The 27,405-nt window shown below is 42.8% G+C and overlaps 1 protein-coding gene across 5 annotated transcripts in view; it reads left to right on the top strand.

The window, feature by feature from the left end:
• MYO1B (myosin IB) overlaps positions 1 to 27,405 on the top strand; it is a 167,714-nt gene that overhangs the window by 7,379 nt on the left and 132,930 nt on the right. For 4 of the 5 annotated variants that reach the window (XM_032480150.1, XM_032480152.1, XM_032480151.1 and 1 more), the window contains exon 2: positions 23,096 to 23,239. In XM_032480150.1, coding sequence (XP_032336041.1) covers positions 23,105 to 23,239 — 135 coding nt within the window. In that variant the 5' untranslated portion in view covers positions 23,096 to 23,104. Of the gene's footprint in view, positions 1 to 8,992; positions 9,134 to 23,095; positions 23,240 to 27,405 lie in introns of those variants that run through there. The other variant, XM_006186811.2, reaches the window with a different exon arrangement.

The raw sequence follows: 27,405 nt of genomic DNA, 5'->3' as shown, positions 1-27,405 counted from the left end.
TCTGTGTTTATTTAGGTCTTTTATGCCCTTCAGTGAAATTGTACAATTTTATGTGTAAAATTCTTTCACATCATCTGTTAGGTTTGTGCCAAGGTGCTCCGTGGTTTTTGTGGTCATTGTGAATGGAGTTGTTTAACAGATTTCTGATAGATGTCGCTGGTATACAAGAATGGGATTGATTTTGTTGTTTATTGATGGATTCTTTTTTTAAATTAAAAAAATGCTTTATTTTGGAGGGAGGTAATTAGGTTTATTTATTTATTTATTTAAATGGCGGTACGGGGGATTGAACCCAGGACCTCGTGCATGCTAAGCATGTGCTCTACCACTGAGCTATACCTTTCCCCATTGATGGATTCTTGATTTACATTTAAACTCGTGTTTGCTGTGGGAGCCTGAAGTCGGGTGGCTTGTCTGATAAGAGCGTGAAATATGGAAATGGAATAGTTCACATTAAAATTATATAGGACACTTTATATAGTAAGGGGAGGTCATTTTTGGTTCTTTTAATGCATTCATGTATTCATTCATCAAATGTTTGGGTGCCTGGTTTGTGTCAGGCACTGTACTAGGCAATGAGTCTTTAACGAGGACCAGAGCTGTCGTGGTTTCTGCTCTCATGGAATATGAGGGGAGAGAGACATTGCAGAAATGAGCACAGCTGTGTGTGACATGCTTATGAATTGTGATATGTGCTGTGAAAGAAAAGGACAGGAGGCTGTGAGCATGAGAAAGATGGGGAGGGGAGACTTTGCTTGGGTAGGGGGAGAGCCTGTGCAAGGAAATGGGCATCCATGCAGCTGCATGAAGGAAGGGTTGTATTAGAGGAAGAGAAGTTTGGTAGAGCTTTCCTGACAGTGAAAAACCAGCCCAGAAGTGCTGAGGTAGAGTTCTGCTCTTAATGGTAGACTGATGGAAATTTTGGTAATCGGTGACTTAAATCAAGTTTTCCCTTAGATCATCATAACAGTGGTATTTAATAGTGCTTAAGTTATGATGACATAGAAGTATTTATTTTTGGTCAGTATGTTCCCTTTCCTCCCCGAGTGAAACTGCCTGGGTGAAGGAAGCCCTGCCTCTGTGCTGTGGCTTGAACAGGGCTCCTGCACGCCCCCAGCCCCCCTCTGCCTGGGGAGAGCTGCCGTGGTCTTGAGTACTTGCTCGCCACATCCGGGTCCTGGCTCTGCACTTGGCACTACAGGACTGGGGTCTTGCTCCGAGGTCTGGAGAAGCCCTCTCTCCCCTCCTGGGAGGGCTCTGGAGCAGGTCCACCTTTGGCTTTTCCAGTCTCTCAGCCCCCTCTCTTATCTCCCTCTGGCACCTGCTCTAGACAAGCATTGAGGGCTCTGATGTGAGCAGGGTGGGGTGGGTAGAGGGATCTAGTCTGAGTCACACACACCTCATTCCACCTAGAATCTCTTCTTATGGGTCATCAAGGCTTTGCACCTGGGGCAAGCACGTCAAAGCCCGGTTCTCTCTTGCCGTGGTCGTGGCCATGGCCGTGAGCCCTTGCTCAGTGGGAGGCAGCATGGTGTAATGGTTATGGGCTGGGCTCTGGGGGAAGTACTGGGTTTGAAGGTTGGCTCTTCTGCTCAGTAGCCCGTGTAGCTTTATCTGTCTCTGCCTTTCATCTGCAAAATTTGGGTAATAACAGAGCCTTCTTCTTGGGGTTTTAATAAGGATTAGATGCATGGACACACGTGTGTCCCTAGAATACATAGTGTCAGGCACAGAGCAAGCACTCAGTGGAAATGTAAGTTGCTACTCCTCAGTCCTTCCTGAAAATGGATTCCTGGGCTTCCTCCTCCCCCTCCCCCACCAGATATTCAGATCTGCTTGAATCCTAGCCATGCATATAATTTATGATTTGATACGGAACTCCAGTTACGCCCTTAGAGAATATGTAGGAAGAAAGACAGCAAAGAAATAAACCAAAATGTTGACAGGGATTGTGTTCGTGTAGTAGACCGGGATGACTTACTTTTACACCCCTGTTATTTTCCACATTATCTGTAATCTGGTTATGTTACCTCTGAACTAATAATAATAAGAAATCTAATGAAGAAAGGTCATTAAAGTGGGGCCGAAGAGGGTGGGGCGCCCGAGTCTGCTGGCTCTGATGGCCTCGACAGGTGGAGTGGTTTCCCATTTATGCTGATAGTTGCAGGAATGCAACAGTATTTAAAGTCTTCAGCACCAGTATCCCCAAAAGTTAGAAGAGCCGGGGGATGTGGATCCTTGTGAAACTCTTCTTGCTCTGAATGTTTCCTTTTCTGTCATTATTTTCCCTTTTTGTTTCTTGCTGCTCCCTGAGCGGGCCTCTGGCCATCTGCTACTCTCTGTGGTCTCCTCTAACTCCCCTCCCTTTGAAAACCGCTCCTTTCAATACCCCATGTTTCTCCTTTACTTGCTGTCACATAAAAATGATGCGCACATTTCTACAATTCAGAGTGAAGAGTAAATTTTATTTTTAACTGTAAAAATAGATGTGACTTTTCACCCTCAGAGATCTAAATTAAGTTGCCTTTTATTTACTCATACCTTGAGTTAATTGATTAACTTACTACTAACTAATCACTAAAGCCTGGGGGTCTGACTGCCTGAAAGCACTTGGAATCTTGAGGGACTTGGGAAGCAGAAAGGAAGAGAAGACTGAGGGAATGCTGAAGTTGAATTTTTCCTCTTTCTGTATTTTGTTTAGGGTTATCTGTGTTGCTACCATTTTGTTATGTCTCAGAATTTTTAAAGTTTTCCAAACTGGAAGAACAGAATTCTGGAAAATTACCAAAAATACATGTTTAGAAAGGAAACTTTGCCAAATTTGACACATTTCCTCAAAAGCCTGTAGATCTTAATTACTTCTTAAAAAGTTCAGTGAGCTTTCTAGCTTTCCTTTCATGTGCCTCTTTTTGTATAATTGTGAGTGGAGAAATGGGCTTTCCTACTATGTTTGTTTCATCTACAGGACTTTATTTTTAAGCAGTGGCATTCTGTAAGTATCTCAAAATAATACTGACACGGATTTCAAAGAAAGTACGACAGCGATGTCATCTGGCATCAGCAGAGGAGCTGTTTACTTGAGAAATATTGCTAATATTGCTAATTTCAGTGCGATTTCTCAGTTGAATGCAAAATCTCACTGTGGGGATTTAAATTAGGTGATGCTTTCCTCCACCTTATTCCACAATTTATAATGTTTTTCATCTCTACCCACAGATGCCTGATTTGAACGTAACATAAATATCGATGCATGTTCTTTCTCTGCTGAAAGGAAGTCTAGTTCAGTTACACTAAAGTCTGGATTTGTAGAATGGGTGTAACCAGGAGTTAGTATTTACTTTTCAAAAGGATTCATGAGAGGAATTCTTTAAATTAGAAACAACATGTGTACTTTCGAGTAGGGTAGAAGGTGTAGAAGGTTTGTCTACCCTCTGCTGCCTGTCAGGCTTTATCACGGACCCACTAGGTGTGGACATGACCTTGTATCTTGTCTGTTTTACTTCATCTACACCAATGCATGGAGGAAGGGAAATCTGTTGGATTTAGCTGACTCATGCCAAGGGTACGACCTGAGTGTTTAAGAAATAGTGGTAAAACTGTTGGCCCAACATGAATACCTGCCATTGTTGCTAATTTAAACAGCAAACAGGAAAGTGTAGGTAAGATGCTAAAGGAAACTTTTGCCATTTTACATCCTTAGGGGTGACCTGTTTCGTGCCTCTTGGACTCTGGGATGGAATAGTGGACGGCATCTCTCCTGGGATGGGGGAGGATGCCCCTTCCTCACCTGGTGGTCAGCAAGCCTGTTGGACGCTTGGTGCAGAGATGGCTTCACCTTCTGTGATGCCGTCCCAGCTTTGCACTTGGCCTCTTGGCAGCAGCTTGTGTGTGGTGAGCTTTTCTTGCTAGAACAGTTAATAACTGTGGCAGATGTTGGGAGCCCAGTTCCACAGTGGTGCAGCTGTTTGTGTCCAGTTGGATTTCTTGAAAGAATAAATTTTTAGGCTCTCATGCTGAGGGCTACAAGTAAAATAGGATTTTAGGGGGCAACGCTATTTTTGGGGGGAGTTTGCACTGGGTATTGCCACAGATGTAACATGCAGGTGGTGCAGCAGCCGAAGGGAATGCTGTAGGAAAATTTCCATTTATCCTGAAACCAAGCACCTCAGAAAGTCTCAGGTTACTAGAACTCTCTTTTGGATATTTTGTACTAAAAAATCATCTTAAGAACATTACAGAAAATTGGGAAATTGGAGCTAAAAGTTGGTTCTTGAGTCAGATCACTCTAAAATATCAGCTATGGTCATTTCTGAATATTCTCTCCAAGTTTTCTTTGTGTGCTTTAGAATGCTTGTAATCAGAGTTCATATATTTTCTATATTGCTGCAGGCTTTGAAATAAATTTTACAGTTGTGTATTCCACAGAGTACCATCATTTCCTGAAACATCTCGTTTTATTGGGCGTTTGGGTTGCTTCCACCGCTTTGCTGCTGTAAATAATAATACTGTGATGAACATTGTTGTACATGTGACTTTTTCTATATTTTTGGTGGTTCATTGGCGGTAGATGTTGAGAATGATCTGATTGGGTCCGAGCTTGTGAACGTTTTGATGTACCCATCTTTAATCAGCAGGGTGATGTGGCGACTGGGTTGGAAAGGGCAGGGAAAGTTGGAATCTGGGATGACTCCCGAGTTTCTGGCTTGTTTGATGCTGGGCATGGTTGGCACCGACAGACCTGAAGGGGTCAGGTTTGATGTGGGATATGGGGCTTCCAGACAGAGAGTGAGGTTCAGCCAACCCTAGGGCTCAGGGGCAAGCTGGGGCCCGAGGCCTGGAGGGAAGGCTCACTGGCATCTCGGTGCGGTGCATGTTGTAGCTATTGTGGGGACCCCTTAGAGGCAGAGTGAGAAGAGAGGGAGGTGGGTGACAGGAGTCCAAGGGATGTTATTTTGTGACAAGTAGATGAAGGAGAAGCACTGAGGAGCATGAGGAGGGATGGGGTGGGAAGAAATGGCCAAATGGCAGCCGGGGCAGGAGAGAGTTTTAAGGAGAGGATGCAGTGGGCAGCCAACAGATGATTTTCTGACATTATGCTCGAAGATGTTTCAGTGGCACGTGCCGAGAAAGCTCTGGGTGCCTAGAAAGGTGGCAGCTGTCAGGGGTGGGGGCTGTGCCAGAGACCTTTGCTGTGGAGGAGGGGAGAAGTAGGCTGTTGTACAAGGGGTTACAGCATAGTGCCGCAGACTGTGAGGGCACCCGGAACAGGGGGCCATGGCTGGGTATTGTAAACAACGGAAATACATTGTGTCACAGTTCTGGAGGCTAGAAGTCCAAGATAAGGCGGGATCAGGATTGGTTTCTTCTGAGGCCTCTCCTTGGCCCACAGATGGCCACCTTCTCACCGAGCCTCTTATGGGCAGACGTCCCTTAGCCTGTGTTGGCTGGGTCTCTGTCTCCTCTTCTTGTAAGGACATGAGCTGTGTTGGATTAGGGCCACCCTAATGGCCTCGTTTGAACTAAATCACCTCTTTAAAGGCCCTGTCTCCAAAGACAGTCCCACTCTGAGTTCCTGGGGGTAGGGCATCAACATAGGAATTTTGAGGGGGTCACAGTTTAGCTCCTAACAGATGGATTCTAGGCCTGATGACACACTTACCCTTTCTCCTTGCTCCGTGCCCTTGGTGTCCAGGTTCTGCAGGGTTTGGGCCTTGGCTTTCTTCTCCTAGAATCACGTCCATTTATTTGTCTTCAGCTCATTCTCAACTATAACTCAGTCTCATGTAGCAAAGTATTCACTCTCTCAGGCATAAAGGTTGTGTCAGGTTAACTTTGGAGTAAAATTTTACTTGATGGTAAGTCTAAACCATTTTGTAATCTTGTCCTCCTGGTTGTGTTTATGTCACTGTTTAAAAAAAAATAGAGGGAACATTGAGTTAGGTCAGGGTTCACTCAAAATTTGTATTTGAGTTTGCCTCATATTTTACAAATTAATGTGCCCTCTCCACCCCTAGAGTTTGGTTTTGGATTCCTTTTTTTCCCCAAGAGCCTATCTTGGTTAAAATAAGACTGAGTGGGTAGCTATCCGGGTAGAGCCTCGGGGCAGAATTATTTGGGTAGGTATGGTAATACTGCCTTTCCCCTCCAGATGTGCTTTTATTTTATTTTTTTTTAATATAAAGCTATACAGACATTAAGGTTATCCTATTTGATGCTGAGGAGGGAGCCTTTACATACATGGTGTTGGTGAGGGAGTTGGGGTCGAATTGTGAGTTTATGTTTAAACTGTGGTTGGTTGCTTTTGGGTTTCTGGTGTATATGCATTTACATAGTGTTTCTCTCAATAGTCTATTGAAATATATCAGTATAATTTTTCTATGCAAGTTCATATTTTTATTGAAAAAACTTGACTGTCAGATTTCTGAAAGTATACAAGTTATAGAAGATTTCCTGTTGGCTACCTAAAATAGAAGCACCCAGATTTTGCTGGGCAACCTTGAGGGGAACATTTATCTCTGTCGACAATTTTAAAAGAAGTATATGATTTTCAAGTATGAAACTCAAATTTAGTTTTTAATAGTAACTTCTGTGTTTATTCTTTCTGTCTTTAAGAGGCAGGTTATTGGAGTGACATGTGACCTGGTACTCTTGACTCTATGTCTGGCTGTGGGTTTGAAGTGTTATTTTTGTGCATTCTTACATGACTTAGGCATTTCTGACTGTACATTTGGGACAGAATAAATGTGGTAGTTGGATATAGTTTTGAAAAAGCAATCAGATTTTTAGCCTGGTAACATGATAGTACTATTCATTCTTATAATTGTCTAGGCTCATGGAAAACTCTATAAGCTCTTAGTGACCTCCAGATCTGCTGAATTAGTTGGTGTTCTTTTCCTCTATAAAATGTATCAACTGATGCCCATAACACCGTAGACGCCCAAAGTTAGAGGGTTACCCCATAGTGTGGTCTTGAGTTTGCATTCCCACCGGTGCAACACATGCTTATCTGGACTCAGCTGTTTATTCCCAAACCTGTGTTTGCCAGTTGTACTTATTGCTATATTTAATATAATGATTTAAAAATACATGTGCAAAAAGAATTGTTTCTGTAAAAATTCATTTGAACATTTTAAAAACCACCTAATAAGGTTTCTAAGAATGATCACAGCTGAGTTAGTAGTAGGTGAGATAGTTAGAGGTTTTGGGAGATCATAAAATAAAAGTATTTCCACTAATACTGTCAGTCGTTCAGGATAGATAAAGTTATGGTTATGTAAAACCTAAGACTGTTAGTGACTCAAGGCAATAATGCCCACTTGCTGGGATGGCCACTGCAGGTCAGGTGGGCGCTCTGCTCCATGTTGCCCTGGTCCTCACTCTGGGCCACAGTCTAACTGAGCAGTGCTGTCTGGAACGATGCTGATCCGGGCAGCACAGGGAGGGGCTGACGTGAAGCCTTTATGGCTGTACGACTGAAGTCAGCCAAGTGGGGATGTATACCTTCCTGTAAAGGGAGTATTGAGCATTTGTCAGGAGTAATGCCATCTACCCAACATTGCTTCCCAGCTGTCTTTACAAAGACATGAGACCTGGAGGTTGATGCCATGAGGATGGTTTTTAAGAGAAAGACCACAGTGGACTAATATACTTAGAAGGCTTCATCACTACGGCAAATAGATTGGCAAAGAAACATATATTTTTATAGGGTTTATTTAAAATTACATGTTTAGGGATGTATCATTTACTTATGACTTCCAACTTTAACTGACTTAAAAAAAAAAAAAAAAACAACCAGCTAAACTGTCAAGTCTTTATGCATTTGGATGAGAGAGCCTCTACTTTAGTCCTAAATCCTCCTCTCCGTGTTGCATCCTCCATCAAATTAGTTTCCTACCTATCATGATAGATTCATCTGTTATTTCTCTTACACTTATCCTCTTGTTTCATTTCTGTTAGTTCTACCCTAGTTCTTATTCCTGAATGTCTAGATTTGTGCTCCAACTGGATTCCCTGCTCTTAGCTTGTATGGTGCATTTATGCAAATAGTAAAAGGTGCCCTTTAGGGCAAACACGATTCCACAGGAGCTTGACTTGATGTCAGTCCCCATTTTCCCCCTTGGTTGGCTCACTTATACAGTGCACAAACTGCACAACTGCACGGAGCAATCCTACTCCCTGCTTCTAGTCACTCACACAACATTTCAGACTATTCCCTGATGAAACCTCCTTAAAATGTTTTGTTGTCTCTATCCCTGCTCACAAAATTGTGATGACCCCCTATCATCTATAATAACTGTCCTCAATTTTTTTCCCCATCAGACTATCACCAGTGACTGTTGATCACACTTGCTGCCCTCTGGATGCACCAGCATTCGTCATGACTGCTGCACAGACACAGGAGGGAGGCTGTGGGACGCTTCCCTCTCCTCTCTCACGACCCCTCTGCTCACTCTGTCTTGGCCTCAGCTGACCTTTCCCCTCAGCTTCATGGCCCAACAGGGCTCTACACCAGCTGTCTTCTGTTGCGCATTCTGTCTAGACACTATCTTCTGAACATGTTTGTACTTCAGCTTTAAAGTTCCTTTCTGCTTACCCACATCCTACTCATCCTCAAAAAGAACCCTCCAGATCATGTTTCACCTCTTCAGCCGTCCATCTGTGATCCTCTTGGGCCATGACAGTGGCTCACCTCTGACCCTAAATGGTAGTTTCTGTATTCTTTTTGCGATGAATTTTCTGCCCTATGTGTACATTTTGCCTTACTAGTTATACTGCTCTTAAGAATTTTTTCCCACCAACTAGAAGGCTCATGACAGGGAAGCCATGAGAGCCATGTCTCTAATTCCTTCTCCCAGTGCCTGTGCATCCTAGGTGCGCAGGTCAGAGCGGTAGGCTGTAAATGGAGGAGACTCCAGCCTGGTTAATCATATAATTCCGTTCTGGATGGAGGCTGGGGCCGCTTCCTGGCCACAGGATACTGACCTACTTTTCTCTTCTTATCTGTTTGCAAAATATTTGTTGTACTTAGTGTGTTCTCCCTGTCACAACGAATGTTTGTCTCTCCTTTTCATTATGAACTGAATGCTAAAGTGCTAGTTAAATCAGTGGAAACGACAATGGAGAAGAAAAGTTGGTAAGCAGTTTTAATTTCTAAACTTGGGGGCCTTATGGCTATGTCATCTAAAAATAGTTTTTATATCTATCTACCTAACCTGCCTACTGGGAGACGTGGTGAAGGGTAGATTGTAAATTTTAAGTTTTTATGCCTTTTGATTTGATGATTTAGAACATTATAATGTGGCATTTTGAAAACCTTTTTTTGTTCTTTTTGTTTTTTTGTTTTTTTTTTGAGGGGGAGAGGTAATTAGGTTTCTTTATTTATTTAATTTGTTTTTAATGGAGTTACTGGGGATTGAACCCAGGACCCTGTGGATGCTAAGCATGAGCTCTACCACTGAGCTATATACCCCCTGCCTTGAAAACCTTTTTTTGGTAAATTACTTATAGAAGGAAATACATTTTTTCTTAATCAGCCATTACAATTACAATGTAGTTCACTATTAAATATTTATTTCTTAACCAAAACTTCCCTTGGGAAAATTTATTATATGGCTCTATACATGGTCAAACTGATGAACGGTTGATTTTTGTATAGCTTTACAGGTTAAGTGCAGGCTGCATTCAAGGGAAAGAAATGTGTATGTATGTGTGTTTGGGGGGGCATTTGTATGTATGTATTCTTATGCAAATATAGGAAGTACTTGCTGTATCCTACAGAACTTCTGGAGAGTAACAGAAATATTAAAATTTAGTTAACATTAATCAATTTAAATTTAGTAAACACATTTCAATACGTATTTTAATTTGTGACTGAAAAAGGATTGTTTAGTTATGGCATGCCTCGTAGGTTGATTTGCTGTGTTGCGTATGTTTTAGTTCTTCATAAGTACTTTAGAATGTGTTTAGAGATACGGAAAAATGATGGTGCATTTGATTTTAAATTCAGTAATGCTTCCAACATAGAAAAACTAGAAAAAAATTAACCCAGAAAGTACTTCCAAATTCTAATCTGATTGCTGATTTTAATCAGCTTAAGTGAAGTAACCCACTGCAATTTAGCTATCTTTAAAAATTCTTTTTAAATGACTATGTTGTTTCACCTTCTCAGTTTACATTATCAGTGTCTTTTGAGGAGCAGCTTAGCTATTTTTGTGTGATCAGTTCTCTACTGATAAACATTCATGAAGTCCTAATGTAAATGTATAAACATCTCTCTCTTTGATTACGTAGTGTATTAGACTTTATTTTCATGGGTAACTGCTTGGGGAAGCTTCTGAATATTTATTATCCCAAAGATGATTTTTCTTAACCCCAAGTACAGAGGCATTACTGAAGTTACACAGTTGAGTTCTGCATGCTTTTCTTTTACTGTATTGGCTTCTTAATTGTAGTTTTAGATTTGTTTCCATAACTGGGTGAATTTGTTAAAACAGCCAGTGCCATTTTGCAGCTAACCATGTAGCTGTAAACACAGAGAGAACACCTCCCCTGTGCCTCGATGCCTTTTCTAACGCTGGTCCTGTTGATTCTGTGCGTTTACTTCTGCACTGTGTATGGTTAGACCCTTAATACACTTTTGTGTGTGTGTGTGTGAGGTCAGAATAAAGAGCTGATTTCTTTTACCTCTGAGTAAATGCCATCGAGGAAGATTCTTGTGGACTGGCATTTTTGGTTTTAACATTCTTTGTAACCAGACTCAAATGCTCACCCCAAAATGAAGGAGTCAGTCTTTCCAGAGTTGAGCTTTTTTTTTTGTTGAGTCAGTAATGATGGCAGCTGCGACAGGATCTTAGGAGATGACGTATTTGACCCCTTGGTGAGGAAACTGAGGCTCAGAGTTGGCGGTGTGCCCAGAGCTGAGCCTGCAACTTGGAACTTGTGGCTTTTCTTCGGGAACCACCGTGGTGGTCATTCCACCCTCTGTGTTCTGTTGCAGAACGCAATAGCTGATGTTTCCCAGAGGGATAACTTGCTTCATTACCCCAAAGAGTGGACTGCATTCAGTACATTTCCTCCACTGTCACTGAAAAGAGCCTGAGTGATGAGTAGATGCCTTTATTAAAGAAAGGAGTTCTACTCTGGTGTACCTCAGGGTAGTTTATGTGAGTGTCTTTGTTCAGCCAAACGTCTTTAAAAACCAATTTATAGGGACCCTGCCAAACTGATGGGTACAACAAACCCAGTGTGTTTGGCTTGCAGGTGCAAAGCATCGTACTTTGAACTATAAGGGAGCACTTTGGTCTGATCAAGTGTAAAGAGAACAGGCAGAATCCGAGTGGTGTAAGCAGGGCACGGAGGCAAGAACAGAAGGGCTTGGGTGAGGGTGTTAGCATGTGGGGTGAGACTGGGACCCTCTGATTAACAAGCCAATTCATTTGGAAGGAAAGTTGGTTTTCCCTGGTGGCTGTATTCAGTTTAATAACCACTGGTCATATTCGGTGTCTGTGCCTCGGCCAGGAGCCAGTCAGAGCTGACAGGTGTGCCAGTTATATTTGAGCTGTTTTACATTCACCTAGGGGTCTCGGGGGCTCAGGTTTGCCAATCTAAACACATTGGACTTCTTGGAATTTTAAAAAATCCGCCTTGAGGGAACACATTGAGAAGCCTATGAGTTATAATTAGCATGTCCCAGTGCAGCTGAGTTTGTGTTTCTGGCTGTAATACTGGTTTATAGTTTTTGGCCACCTTGTCTTGCAGGAACTCATAGGCCTTTTCAGACGTTAGCTCATTAATGCTCATAACATCCAGTGTGAGTAGGATACCATGACCACGGTTTCCCCTAAAGCCAGGACTGCTCGCCCTCCATTCTAGACCTTCTAGGATTTTGGGTGGTGGTGGTGGGGTGGGGTGGGGGGTGGTGTGCCACGCTGTGAGGTGAGAGAGAGAGAGGGCTGACTTTCAGACCCAGTCCTGGGGGTGGGTGGCATTCTCTGAGGTTGCCTTGCCCTTTGGCAGTCGTTCCTGCCATGACTCTGCAGAGTTTCCTCCGGGAAGTGACGGTGGGGACAGTGGTGTTGGCTGCATTCCTCCTCAGGGTACTGAACTCCATGGAGTGCCTATTGCAAATGAGGCAACTCTCGAGGTTATCTACATGGACGCATCTGCCAGAAGACAGCACCAGAGGAGTGGCGGGAGGTCTTCAGGATCCCAACAAATGGGATTGGGAGGGGACTGGCATCTGGTGAGAGTCAGGGGCTTTGCTTTCTCAAAAGAGAAAGTGGGGTGGATGTTGTCATCCCTGAATTTTTAGATCAGAAATTTGAATTCTAGAGATAGAGTCCCTTGGATTCAAACTTGTATGCGTGATCCAAAGTCTGTGCTGTTCCATATTGGGGTGGATCAAAAGGAAATTCTCAGTTTTGGTAAACTCTTGCTACAAAACTTCTGTAGAAAGTTACACTTTCCCAGGTAAAGCTTCTTTTTAAACAACTGTGGGGTATTGTGAAGTTTGATGACTTAGACATTAGATCGGAGGGTGTGTGTAATATAAAAAGTGTGAAAGACTACTCTCAGATTAGTTAGGAGAGCTTCTTCCTCACCCTGGCCCTTCCAGAATCCAGATGTACAGCACCACCTGGGTCCATTTCTCTCTCTGTTGAAAAAAGGTTTTACTTGGGATCCTAAGAAATTTTGCTCATACGTCAGAAGAGATAGTTTGTAGCTTGTAATCTAAAACCTTCAATGTTGTCATAGCAGCCAGTTATTTTTGACTCAAAAATCTTTCTAATTAGTCTAGATAATATATTTGTCATTTCCCCAGTTAGAAAAAAAATCTTTTTTTAAAAAAGCCTGTTACTTTATAAATTATAAAGTTTTATCTGGATGCTATCCTTCAACTCCTTAACAACCAGACTGTGCCCTGTGTTGAGGGTAGCCCAGCTCCTGGCTCCTGGCTTTGGTTGATAAGGCCAGCCTTTCTATACCCAGACAGAAACAAACCTTGACATTGACCAGGTAGTTCCTGGCTATCTCTGCCTATGCAGAGGTGCCCCTGGGGTGTGAACCGAGGATGTTGCCTTAATTGCCTTTCCCGTTCACAGAGCTTTTAAAGTTTGGAGTCTGGCTTTGTGGCTTATGGGCTTGCGTATGCTTTTAGCTGTTTGTTTTCACTCCCAGTTCAGATCCATTCCACTTTATCATTGCCTGATTATTTAATGTCCTTTGTATTATCCAGACTTTGAACTTGAGACAACAGTTGTGATGTGGAAACTTCCCAGTGGTTGAGCTTATTTCTTCCGTAAATCCCAGATTCTAACAAAAGCCATCCTACTAGCAGTCTATTAAATATTCTTAATAAAAAGCTTTAGAGAAAGGTGGGTAAAACCTCATTGTGTTGTGACTTTAACAGTGGCATGTGGGATTGGAAAATCAGATAACTATGTGAAGTAAATGCCATGAATCAACATGTTATATAAGCTTCTCTAAGGAAGTGTGTTGACAGGACTGAAGATCAGCATCATCTGAGCCATTTCACAAATGCATGTCGCAGCCCACTTTCTCATACACTCTGGGGAACCCTGCACAGCACCCCCCACCATGTGATTTTGTGTGGCCCACCAACCCCTTCTTCTTTGACAATTACACTGCTTGAGCAAATTGTGCTTAAGAAGAGTGCAGTTTTCGTTCTTTTGCCCTTTAGCTTTGTAAATACTGAGGAAGCATCTTGCCATTTGGTTTCTCTAACCCAAGTTTTTCACGGTCTTTCATGTTCTTGGTGAATCACAAGAGGCTCTCTGATTATGCTTTCCCAGTTGTGACCCTGACAGGATGAACAGAGATGATGGAAGCAGCCTTGGAAGGAAGAATGGGTGGTGTCACTCCAAAGAGCACCCACTCGCCTGCTCCACTCGCCAGCGCTCTGTGCACCACCTTCTCTGCCAGGCGGTGGGGCCTTGGCACGTGGGGCACTCAGGCCTGGGGTAGCGGGTGGGGAGGAGACCCGCAGCTGTGCTGGAGGAGTCTGGGCTTGCCCAGGGCATGCTGCCTGTGAGGAAGGGCTGCTCACACTGGTTAAAGGCAGGGGGATTCATTTCAGACCAGCAGCTCAGCTGTACCTCTGGAGCAAGAGACCCAGCTAGAACCATTGTCAGGTTCGAAAGCAGCTTTTCCATCTGTCCCCTGTGGTTGGGGGGACTTGGTCAGGGAGAGATGAGGCCCAGGAAGAAGGCTGGAGTCAGGTTGTGGAGTCATGTGATCTCTGATAAGGATTTTTTTTTTTTACTGTGGTAAAACATACATAACATTTACCATTTTTACCTTTTTAAGTGTACAGTTCAGGGGCATTAAGTACATTTGCATTATTGTGCAGCCATCACCACCAGCGGTCTCTTTCATCTTCCCAAAGTGAAACTTTGTACCTGTTAAGCAACAGCTTTCTTTTGTTCCCTCCTCCCTCAGCCCCTGGTAACCACCATTCCACTGTCTTTATGAATTTGACTGCTCCAGTACCTCATGTAAGTGGGAGTGTACAATAATTGTCCTTTTGTGACTGGCTTATTTCAGTTAGCATAGTGTCCTCAAGTTTCATCTATGTTGTAGCATGGGTCAGATCTCCTTTTTTCTTAAGGTTGAATAATATTCCATCGTATGTATAGGTCACATCTTGTTTGGTGAGCGATGCTGCTTTGAGCATGGGTGTTTGAGTCCTTCCTTTCATGCCCTAAAGTAGAATTGCTGTGTCATGTGGTGATTCTCTGTCTCATTTTTTTGAGCATCTGTTAAGGAATTTGATTATTAGCTCAAAGACACTGGAGAGTTACTGAAGGATTTAAAGCAGGGCCTACCTGATCAGATTGGGATTTAGAAAGGCAACTTGGGTAGTGTGGCCCTTGGATGGGGTAAGAGAGGGCTGGCAGAGGCTGTGGTGGCAAGACAAGGTGGAGAGACCCCCTGAGGAGGCTTTTACCTTCAAGGTGAAAAATGATGAAGGCTGAGCTGGGACAGTCACAGTGGGGAAGGGAGGGGATGGGATGGAAGTGGGTGTGATTAAGGTGATATTATCAAGGAGATAGGTTGGCCATGGTGGGAGGAAGAGACAGGGAGAGGGAGGCCAAGGATGAGAAACTGGATCAATTGTGACTATAGAATTTAGGGGGAATAAGTGGGTTTTGTTTTGTTTTGTTTTCTTATATTTTGATGTGTGATGGTAGAAGAGATAAATTTTGGACATGTATTTGAGATAGGAGGAAAGAGGGCAGGGCACAGCCATTGAAGGAATGACACAGCAATTGAAGACAAACTGGTTAGAACCAAGATGGTGGAAGATTTGGCTTCCTTCCAGTTGACCTTGAACCTCATTATACGCTCATTGTGATATATTAGCATGCTAAATGGCACTCCCACAGGTGCCATGACAGCTCTGAGGATGTCCTGATCCATAAAAGGTCAAAAAGTGGGCAGTGGTCCCATTCCTGGGAATTCCGTCCCTTTCTTCAACACAATTTGAATAATTGTTGAACTTGTTAGCATATGAAATTACCCAGCCCATAAAAACTAACCACCCCCACGCCTTGTGACCACTCTTACTTCTGAGTAAGACTCTTGTCTATGGAGTGTGTATCTCCTAGGGTCTCTCTTGCCTTCTGAGATGACCACGCACTCTATAGAGTGTGTATCTTCCTGAATAAACCTACTTTTCACTTTACTATGCCTCGCTCTTGAATTCTTTCCTGTGTGAGACAAGAACCTGTATTCTCTCGCAACATATTAAGGTGTTAGACACAACCAAGTGCTCGAGCTGGTTGGTGGGCAGGCTGTTGGTAACAGGGGCTGCTAATCTGAGGGAGGGGACAAGGTCAAGAATAAAGGGGCAGATGGCCATGCAGTTTGACTGAGTTTAAAAGTGTTGGAGATACTATTTGTGTAGCTCTGGTTTCACAGCTCCTATGGAACTATTTCACATTCCTACCCTGAGGCAGATATACGTGTGTGTGTGTGTATGTATGTATGTGTTTGTGTGTGTGTGTGTGTGTGTGTGTGTATGTGTGTGTATATATATATATATATATATATATATATATATATATATATAATTTTAAAACCAGAAATGATGGCCAATTTGTTATAAAAATTAGGTTTTGTAAGACTTCTCATGAATCCAAAAGGATCTAGGCTAAATCATGAGGGTGTTGGATTTGGCTCATACTCTTTTTGTTCATCTACATTTTTCTGATTTTTTTTTTTTTTTTTTTGCCTGTAGTGAACATGTATTGCTTTTAATCACTTAAAGGGTTATTTGAAATTTAAAAAGTGGTCTACTTTCTTGTTTTTACTCTCTCACTGGACTGTGAGCTCCTTGTGGGGTGTTTGGGGAAGGATCATGGTCATTCCCAGTGTGTCCCTAGCACTTCACAGGATGCCAGGGACCAGCAGGACTCAATACTGTGAACAGTGGTTGAAAGAAATTGAATGGAAATTTAATCAAACTTCTCTGATGAGATTTCGTGCTATTCGAAAGATCTGAGAAGGAAATTCCGTTTTTTCTCAGTCACTTAGCTCATTATATTAGGTACTGGACCACATCCTCTAGACTTGGCTTCTCTTGCCTTTGTTTTGCCATCAGGATTTGCTGAGGTTTATTTTGTTCATGAAATCTTGCCATGTTGGCCTTGCTTTCTTACTTAAATGTGTTTCTCACGTTATTCTTAAGAGCATTAGTGATCTCTTTGGGAGCCAAATGGCTCAATTCTGTTTCCTGTCCTTTGCTGATAGTGCTGTGTTTTCAGAGGAATGGATCAAAGTGGCTTGAAGCTGCAGTCATTATTCTACCTTCTGGTCGGCTGTGATGGAACCAGCCAGCCAAGGATGGCAGCTGTGAGAATGTGCGTTATTATTGAATGACTCAGTTGCCAACCGTAAATTTGCATCACTGTTTTCCCTTTGTGTTTCTCTGAATGCCTGCCGTGTGCCAGAGGCTGTGCACTGTGCCTTTGGGGAAATAAAGGTGAATAAGGGCACCAATTGACACCAAGGAGCTGACTGTCCAGAAAGGGGGCCATGAGGCACACGTGACCCCACACAGAGAGGTTAGCGAGGGGAACGCAAGTCGAATATGAACAATTGTTACGCGCTGAGAAGACTCCCTGAATGTGCTGCCTCTCGTGGGTATTGCTGATGACATCACAAAAGATGTGTTTCAAGCATCCTCATTTACAATTACCAAAGCAGTAGATAATCTGCTTTTATTAAGTTTTCCTGCAAGTGGCTTTGCTTTAAAAGTTCCTTCAAATTTAAAATATGTGTTGATGACAGTATTAATCCTTGTTAACCACTGTAGCCTCAGCTCTGATTTGTGGCTCTTTTTTCAATTTTTACAGTAAAACCTTTTCAACTTAAAAATACACATTTGTTTTCATCTGGGGTACTCTGAGACCTTTGAATAACATGGGAGACCACCAGATGCTATATTTCAGCTTATCCTGAATCTCTTCTTGGTTATTGTTAAACTGATGATTACTTTGGAATAGCTTTTCATCATTGCCGTTTTGGTATCGGGAGGTAGAATGGCCACGCACCTCATAAGGATGTGCCATCTGGTTTGGCCATGTCTGTGGGGCTGTTGGCGTGGGGAATTCTGGTCTTGACGTTCCCTAGCACGGATGACTTGAACCGGTTGGTGGCTTGTAATTTAAGGTCAGTGACTGGGTAGACTACTTATATTTAAATGTCAGGTTAAGGTGACATTTTAAGATGCTATAGGATGTTTATGTTTCATTCTCTTAGATTTTGAGGAATTTTTGAAATGATGCTTTCAATATTTAAAGTGGTATTTTTATACCATGAAAGATGCCAGTAAATGAATTGGCATACTTTGAAATACAGGTAGTAATTTGGAAAGCTTTTGAGATGCCAGTAGGTGGGGGAAGAATGGTTGTGATCATATGTTTTGTTTTTCTTCGATAGACAGACAGATGGAAAGAGCTTGGGCAGCCATCGAGTCCCCTGGCATCAGTTGGTGGGCTAGCGGCTGGGCTAAATCACCCCTTAGATACAGAGGCCCTGCTTCCAGGCTCCTCTGTGGGTCCTCCGAGGGCTCCCCCGCTGACTGTATCTTGTAGGTTGCTTTCACCAAGTTTGGGAGAAAAAAGTTTAGGTTTCACATAATATTGAAGATCTCAGAGTGGGTTAATGCTATATGTTGCCCATAGTACTTCGTGTCGTTGTCAGTTAGGGATCTGGTTGCTTGCAATGCAGGAGGGACATAGAGACTCAGAATTAGAGAGAGGTTGGAGGACCAGGAAAGATACAGGCTTGGAAGATAGGCAGGAACCTAGGTAAGACAGGAGGGCTGGGCAGCAGGATCTGTAGCAGAAGCCGGAACCACCTGGCTTTCATCCTGCTGCTGCTTCCACTGCAGTGAGTAATGAGCTAACCTCCAGTCATCACCCCCAGCTGTCCTGGGACTCCACATCCCAGGAGAATGTGATTGGCTGTGCATAAGCCATATTTCTTGAGGTGGAGAGAGCAGATCTGTCTCCTTCAGATTCTATAATGGGAGTTGGGCTTGACTTTTCACTAGATTCCTTGTCCTCACAAGGTAACTGGGACTCCCTCAGAGGGAGGTTAGGTACAAATAGGAATAGGATAGTATATTGGATAGTGTCCCCCTTAAAAAAAAAAAAGACAGATGTCTACTACGGCTCTCCCGTCGGCTGTGCAACATTCACATACACCTTCTTACCATACTTGTGCTTACGAAAATAAAGTGCTCCAGCCAACGTGCTGCAATTCTTCCCTTATGGCTGAAAATATAGCCACCCCTCTTTAGAGGTTCTTGAGAAAATCTTTGTCCGTTGTCTTCCATTGCCACGTCTAAGTGGAGCCTAGGGGACGATGGCTTTGTCATGCTTTAGCATGTCTTTTTTTTTGTTGTTGTTGTTCTTAGGAGTTGGAGGTCTTGGGGTTGATTGCCTTAGGATCAAGTACTTGTAAGTCACTGTCAGCCAGACTTCTTTGGCAGCATAGATCCCTTAATGTTGCTGGCTTTCAAGGTTTGTCCACTTCCATGGGCTAGTAACCAAAACAAGATAAACTGCCACCCCCTAAGGTTTTGAACCTAGAGCTTGGTCTGAAAACTTGTCTCTGGGCGATTGGACCAGGCCTTGGTGCTCTGCAGAGTGCCTTAGCTCTTATCAGTGCACCTGGGAACAGATAAGATGCCTAACAAACCCGCACAGTGGGTGGTCCCGCCCCTGCACTGCATCTTCATGGCGGGAGTGCTGTCCTTTTCTCAGGCTGTAGAGATGAAACAGATTCTAGGGACAGGTGACTTCTCTTCTGCGTCCCTCGGCTTCAAGCAGAGTGATTCCTCTTAGCAGCATCATATGTCCTCTCGGGCTTTCAGACAGGCCATTTCACAGCCGGCATGTCTTTTGCTTGTAGATCCTTAACGAGTAGCCAACACGTAATCTGGCATCTAAACTTTTCTCAAATTTTTTTAACATTGCGGACACAAGGTCTAAGTCTTAAGGCACAACAGACAGTGGTTTAATTAGCTGTTTCGCCATTAAGTACCAAAGATGATCTTGCCAGTCCAAGATAGTAAGAAGGTCCACATGCTTCCACTCTGTGTCCTTGGCTCAGCCAGTCCATGTTCTTTAGTTTGTTACTTAGAACACTCCACTTCCTTGTGCCAGCTTCCTTTATTGGGTAAGATGCTTTCTGTTGCAAATAGTAGAAAATCCAACTCAAATAGCTTAAATAATAGGGAGAATTAATTGGCCTCCTTGACTGAAAGCATGTTAGAGCAGTGGGGTAGGCTTCAGGTGCAGTTTGATCCAGAAATTTGTGATGTCATCAGGTGATTTTCTTTCCCTACCCTCCTCCATGTATTGTCTTCCTTCTCAGACTAACTGCCTCGTGAAAGCAGATGAGGCCGCAGCCGTTCCAGGTTTCACATCTGTAAATCATGTCAACCAGAGGTAGATGGAACCTTTGTTCTAATATTCCAAGCCAAGGCCTCAGGCTCAGTTATATGACCAGCCCTGAATCAGTTACAGTAGCTGGGAAATGGAAATGGTGTTGATGGCCTTAATCTAGATCACATGCTACATTCCTGGAACTTGGGGTAAAATTGGCTTCCCTGGAGTAACATGGATTCCCCTGGGGAGCTTGGGAAGGGGGCAGGTGGACCATCCATGTGTCAAACAAAAAGTATCCTCAGTGCTCTACACACGTTCCCATGCGAATTCTTCTGACAGTTCATGGAAACTTGAGTTAGCAAGTGATTCTGAAATTTCTTCCTGTAGTCAGCATTGCTCTTTCAGAGAAAAAAACAAATCACTTTCTTTTGGCGGAGCAAAGTATACTAACCACTGAGATGTCAAAGTGAACCAGCCAGGCCTGAAAATAGTAGTTACAGTAAGAGAAATCAGTCCATTTGTGCAAAGATAGAAAGTACCTCTGTGCCATTTTTTCCAGTGTCCCATTTTCACCGTGAGGATGAGGGGGAGGGTGTCACTGTTTCCTCCCCCAAAGTACCTAGATGCTAAAAAGTAAACAAAACAAAAAACCAAAACAATGAAATGAAACAAAACTGTGCTTGCATGACTAAATGAACTTTGGTGTCACCTTTTCAGTTGGTTTACTTTATTGTTGTATTTTGCTTTGCAAAAGTTGTGTTTTTCAGAGCTTTTCACTTTTACGCATTGCCTGTAACTGAGCATTTGTTTTGCCCTCTTCTGCCCTTTGGACTATGAAGTTGAGATAGAAGTGTAAAAATTAGAACCCATACGCTTGCTTGAAACTTGTACTTGAAAAGATGGTGAAGCAGGTGTAATTACAGGGGAAGATTGGCTGCTTAATTATTGTTACCTGCAGCTAAGCTGTTGTCTTTCTGCAGCTGTTTCCATAAATAGACTGTATATACAGGAATCTACCCCTGGGGCGAAGAGTTCCCATTCAGCCTCTTGACTTAATTTAAATTGCTGGTTTGAGGTGGTTATTTTTGAAACTCTTCTCAGGTTGACTTCCCCCTTAATCCCTAAGCCTTCTTCCCTCATCTGCCAAATTATATGTAATGCATCCCAGCTAGAGTGCTTTTGGCATTTCAAGAGTCTGAGAACTTGAAATTTGATTTAAATGTTAATTTATTGTGACAAAGGTTGGGCACTCACGTTCCTATTCCTGTACAAATCTTTCCACGGAGTTGGCGTGGGACCAGCTGTCTCCCTGGCTTCTGCTGCATCTCAAGAGAATGGCAAATGCCCCTAACTCCACCTGTTTTGTTTCAAAAGAGTCTGGCCTATTTCAAAGCACTCTTGGTGTTACTGTTATTGGGTTTTAGCAATACCTGGGGCTATTTATTCCAGGTGTAGTTGGCATGAAATCAAAAAAGACATATTAACAAAAAAGTTAACTGTTTTCTTCTTTTGAATATTAAATACTTCCTTATTGTTTGCTTTTGTTTTATGAGAGAACCTCCCTGCTGCTTCTTGGTCTTTTTTGACTTTTTAGTGCACACTTTAAGCAAGGTTTTAACAGGTCATAAATAAAGGATGCGTTTGGATTCATAGAAATCATGAGTAAAATTAATAGTAAAGAATTATGTAATTCCCTGCTCTTCCCAGTTGCCTTTAAAATAACCCAACTAAATATAGTTTCTCTTCCCTAAGAGACCTACTAGATATTCCTAGTAGAATAGTAGGACATTTATTTAAATTGCTAAGTCTTAAGCAAGAAGACCAACCTTTATAACATACAAGATGCCTGGGTGACTCCTTCATGAAAAGAAATGAATGTACTCCCCCCTCATATTAGGGGCATGAATATATGTTAAGTATTTCTTAGTATCCTGAAGTATTATTTAGTATTAGTATATTGAAGTTAAACAAAATTGACTTCCACATTGGAAGCATTTAGAAGGAATGGCCCAGATGAATTTAGTTCTACATCCTGGTAATAGTAGAGAAAGCAACATAACATAACATAACATCACACACACACACACACACACACACACACACACACACACACTCCTACATTAATGTGGTTGCAAGGGTATTCAACTAACGTGTTCTTGACAGAGATCAGGTTTGAAGCCATGAGTATTTAACATCCCGCTGCTGTGTGGCACCATGTCGGGGTTGAGTGCTGTGCTTGCAGGGTCCCTCTGTTTCCTGGTGGGCTTTCTCCTTGAGCTAAAGGGAAACTAGTATTTCTGGTCTATTTGTTGCACGTTAATTTGGTTTTGCTGTCCTAGCAGCATGTCTGTTGGAGTGAGCACTAAGAATATTGAGGTCACTCTTGGCAGGTTATATTATACAGGCAACCTCTGATTTTTCAAGTGGATTGTATTCTTTTATAAGTCAGTGTTGAGTCCTGGAATGAAATTTCTCCCCGTAGGTATAGTGTTATAAGTGGTGACTGAGTTCTTTTAACACAAAATATAATACACTCTAAACCATAAGCAAAATTTCTTAATCTCTCTGAGCACCCTTACCTTAAAATGGTAATAACTTACCTCATGGAGTTGTGAGGATTAAATTAATTAAGGCATGGAAAGTTGTTGTTATAGGGTCTGATATGTGGCAAGTAGTCAATAAATGTTAGCATCATTTAAAAAACATTATTTCCTGGGAAAATGCATTCTGCATTTCATCATGGAGGACTGGGGGAATGCCATCTCGGGGCAGCGGGTTCCTGTGGATTCAAAGCTGACGTTGGTAGGAAAGGGCAGGTGGAGTGGGGTAGGTTGGGTTCTCTTGCTAGGGATTTTGCAGCTTCCTGCTGGGGAGAGGGGATGATTTAAAGGAGAAAATGGCGACCCTGGCTTCCTAGTGGCTCTTTCTGTCTGTGGACTTTGCTTGGGACGATGACTGGGAGGGAGGTTCTTTGGTGGCAGCAGGTTGGCAAATGGGACTTCATGGCTTGGCAGCGCCTGCAGCTTCTGACGTAGGTTGAGGGGAGGTGAGGTTGCGACATTGGTGAGGTGAGGGCCATTTGGAGCAATCCGTGTTTCATTTTTCCACTGATGCTAAGAATCCATCTGAAATAATTTTGCTCATATAAATTGTTTCCTTTTCCTTCTTTCCTGCAGCAAGAGAGTATGGCCAAGATGGAGGTGAAAACATCCCTCCTGGACAATATGATTGGAGTCGGAGACATGGTTCTTTTAGAACCTCTCAGTGAGGACACGGTCATCAACAACCTCAAGAAGCGCTTTGACCACAGTGAGATATATGTGAGTGTGCCCAGGAGGTCCTCTGTGGGCTTTAGACTTTGTGTTTTGTGGCAGAGAGCTGGCTTTTCTTCCTCAGACTCTTCTTTTTTCTGTTTGCTTACTGAAGTCCAGAGGTATTTGTTTATACCCTTGGAAAGAGTTTTGTGTTTGCTCATCTGGCACATGAGTTATATCGATTAGAGAGTCATGTGAGTCTGCTTTCCATACCGTGTTTGTAGAGGGCCGACTGTGTGCAGAGTATCGCACTGGATGTTGGGGGCATTTTAAAGCAAGTGGAAGACTTAGTTCTGCCCTCTGGGGAACATATATTCAGGAGGAAGTTTGAAATCCATATTCGTAAGATCAGCAGTCTAACCTTTGAGAAGCTACTCATTAAAATGTGACGCAGTGAACTGTCAAGAAAGACATGAACCTTCTTGACGTTTGTAGTTAATAGAGACAGGAGCAAATTACCAGCTACAAATATGTGTTTGGTCCCTGGAGATTTGGGAATAGTCATGTCCTGCGATACAAAAGTACAATGTCATACACAAAAATGAAAATGTATAAATATATACAATAATAGAAATTTTATGTTGTAAAAGTTCTCTGTAAAGGATTTCACAGTGTTAACTATCAGGTTTCTTAAATATACTTAAAACATGAGTTGAAAATACTTTTATATTCAGCTTCTCAAGAATTTGCATAAAGCACAGAAATTTGCATCTGGGCAGGTAGAAATGTATTTTGTTAACTAAGCCAAGGAGCTGAGGCATTGATTCACTGTACCAGCAGCTGAGAAGGAAACGGACGGATTGGGTGGAAATAATTTTCATAGATTATGCTTCGTTTCCGAGTTACTTTTCCCTCATTTTATAGCGTATCTGTGTCTGGATAGGAATTGCATTATTGGGACACGCTTCTTGTTTTTCTTTCTACCAGTGCAGGAGGAAATATAAGTCAGTAAAAGGAGAGAGCATTACTGTTTATCACTTTTGTGGAACTAGTATATTTTTAAAAATTATATGCAAAGCTATATTTTATGTTGCATACAGCTTTCCTTTCCAGTTAGGCAATAATCATGTTTCAAGGATAACTGTGGATAATTAATTTCTTAATGAAATAGGAGTCAACCATCTGGGAACTGAACTTTTCATCTTTCTTGATTTGATTGTTGGAGGCAGGGGGGAGTTGACAGTAACATGAGATATGTGGATACTGCTTTGGAATATTAATTTGATAACGGGACACTAAACTAAGTTCAGAGGTGTGGTTATATAAAATGCTTATGCAGATGGAAGAGGTATGAGGCGCTGCTGCAGAGCCCGAGAGAGGTGGTGTTTGGTCTGGCAGTGAGGCCCCGTGTCACCTCCCCTCAGAGTGTAGCAGTTCTCCTTTCAGGTGGGAAAACCCCATGGTTCTGCGGCTTTAATTGGAAGTATGATCTGATGTCAAATAAAAGACGGACTTTAAACATGGGTCTTTGAGTTGGAGATAGGAGGGGTCAGTTATATCGTTACCAGTGTTGGCTGATCATTTTTCTTCCTGGCTCTGAGAGGCACAGTTCACTCTTAGATGAACTGAGAATCGGATGGAGAGTAGTGCATTGCATTCAGTCAAATACCTGATCTGTTGTGCCCACTAAAAACAAAACAATCTCCTTTGTAACAAAATGCCGAGTGTTAACATTCATGAGTCTTTAGCAGACAAAATGTCTGGGTTTTAGTCCTACATAATCTTATTTTCTGACTATTTTAGGAATGCCCTTTCTGCTATAAAGCAAAAGCAGAAAATTGCTTTCTGCTTCCAGATATTCATATAATTAATGTTTTCCATGATACTTTGGGACTATCATTTCCACGAGATGTGTGCCTTCATTTTGTAACTTTAAACACACATCATGTTGGAGGGTTGGGCATTCTCTATTTTGAGCCAAAAAGAAAAAGAAAAAGAAAAAAAGGCAGTTTATAGGGTAATGTGTGTAGTGTGATCTTATTTTTTAAAGGGGGCTTATGGGTGTGTACATATGTTTGTATATTTGTATGAACACAGAGAAAGGCATGCTAACTGTAGGTACCACAATGGGGTAGGATGGTGTATAGGGACATGGAAGAGTTATTATTCTTTTAGACTTCCGTATTATAGGATTTGTTAAGTTAAGCGTGTAGGTTTTGGTAATAAGTTGGATTACTTATTACCCACCTCTGTAACCCCATAAGTCGTATATACACCACCCTTGGGAAATCTGTTTCTGGCTCTTGTTCTGATAATATTCCTGCTTTGCTTTTGTTCATGGGTTGCTACAAAATTGTTCAGTCTGATGCCAAAGGCCAAGTTAATATGACATGCAACATTTTACTATTTTGTTCTTCACTTTGTTTTTTTAATTCCTTTCCAGAAAATGAAGGGGCAGTTTGTTGTTGTTGTTGGTGGTGGTGGTGGTTTGTTTGTGTTTTAGTCCCTGTTCTCATAGCTTTATTTTATCCTGTGAAAGTGTGTGATGGTCTACCGTGACCTGTCGTGCACACGTATTAAACAGTCATCTGTGTGTTCAGAAGCCATGGTTGATAAGGGGCCCAGAGAACAGAGGGACGCCCGGCTCAGGCGGTAGAACTGCGGCTCTTCCCACAGCCTGGGCAGCCTCCTGTGTGAGCTAGCTCTAGGTTGGGGGACCTGGTTCTTCCATCCTGCCGTCCACCCTCCCTCCACCACCACCGTGTCTGGAGGTGAGAAATAGTCCTGACCTTCGCAGAGCTCTCACAAGATAAGAGCTATCAACTCTCTAGAGTATTTATAACCCCTGGTGATCCTGTGGATCTCCAGCCAGCTGAGTCTGGAAGTAGAGTCCCTTGTGATCTTGTCACACAAATCCTGAAGCTCTGGGTTGGCTGCTGGAGTCACACCTACTCCTCGTGCCACTGACTGTGGCCAGGTGACTGGAATGAGCTGAACGGCTTAAGAAAATGATGTCTTCTTCTCCTCGGGTTGGGGGAGGGTCAGTTTTTACCAAAGTAGATGGGTTGTGTGTAGCAGGTTGAGTACTAAATATATCTGCCGGCGTGTTAGGAAGAGGAAAGGGAATAGATGCTAACGAGACCCCCTGCTGCAACCCCCTCACAGCTTTGGTAGGGAATTCTGCAGTGCAGTGGCTTTGTTGGTATTGCTACCACCCTAAAGGATACGCCCCACGAGAAGCATTTATTATTGGTGCTCTGAGCTTCAAGTGTGCACCCAAAGGCACACTTCTCAGGACTTTTCTCCTGGAGAAAAGTGGCAGAGAAGAGTACACAGAGGTCCCAGGGAGGGGCATAGTTGAAGTCCGTCCACTTTGGGAAGTTTGTTGAAATCTTTGCTTCCAAAGTCATTCGGTGTTTTATTCTATTCTGTAATACGTATGGTTTTGCTTTAATCTAACATGTTCCTTAGAACCTTTCTTTGAGTAAGAACTATTTTTGGTGCTGACAAGTAGTTTTAGTTTGTTTTCTGTCTGAGTTGTCAGGTTGGGGACCATCTAGTTACAGAGATCTGAATTAATCCGATTTCAAGATCTCATGTTAAACTAATTATAGTTGTAAGAGGACTGCTTTGAAAGTCTGGTAAAAATTGTCTTGATTTTTAGAAGTTTGTACTCAAATTGGGATCCCCATAAAAATGAGACCTGATACTCTTATGAAAGATACTCAAGTGCATGCCTCAGGATTATCTGTTCTTCACTTTGAGGTGGGTTCACACACCTGTTTAAGAAGCCCTGAGTTGGCTCACAGCCTTCTCTGTAGCCGGGCAGAGGCTCTAAATCTGAGACAGTTCCTGATGTTGACAACGTGGTCCTTGCAGGAAGGCGGTTCCATTGGGGATGGAGGCGGGTCAGGTCAGAACAGGGAGAGGGCATGTTGGCCCACGGCGTAACAGGCAGGGTCTCAGACTGTATGCTTCGATTCCTCACCCTTGGCGGAGTGCGGTTCAAGCTGGGACCAGCTGCAGGACGTGCCATTGCTCTAGCAGCCTCTGTGGGGAAGTGGTGGGAGATGCTGGTTCTGACGCTCCCGAGTGCTGTGCTTCTGCGTTCTGTCTGGCCTTTGTCAGACCCCCTCCCTGCCTCCCCACCCCCGCCCCCAGCCAGGTGGAATGGTGGCAGGATTTTGCATGGTCTTGTAATATAGGAGACCCAGCCAGACGTGATTCTGTTT

Source organism: Camelus ferus, chromosome 5 (genome assembly GCF_009834535.1).
Source record: "Camelus ferus isolate YT-003-E chromosome 5, BCGSAC_Cfer_1.0, whole genome shotgun sequence".
Classification (NCBI taxonomy): Eukaryota; Metazoa; Chordata; class Mammalia; order Artiodactyla; family Camelidae; genus Camelus; species Camelus ferus.
The sequence above is the reverse complement of the archived record's forward strand: the minus strand, read 5'-3'. Positions and strand labels throughout refer to the sequence as shown.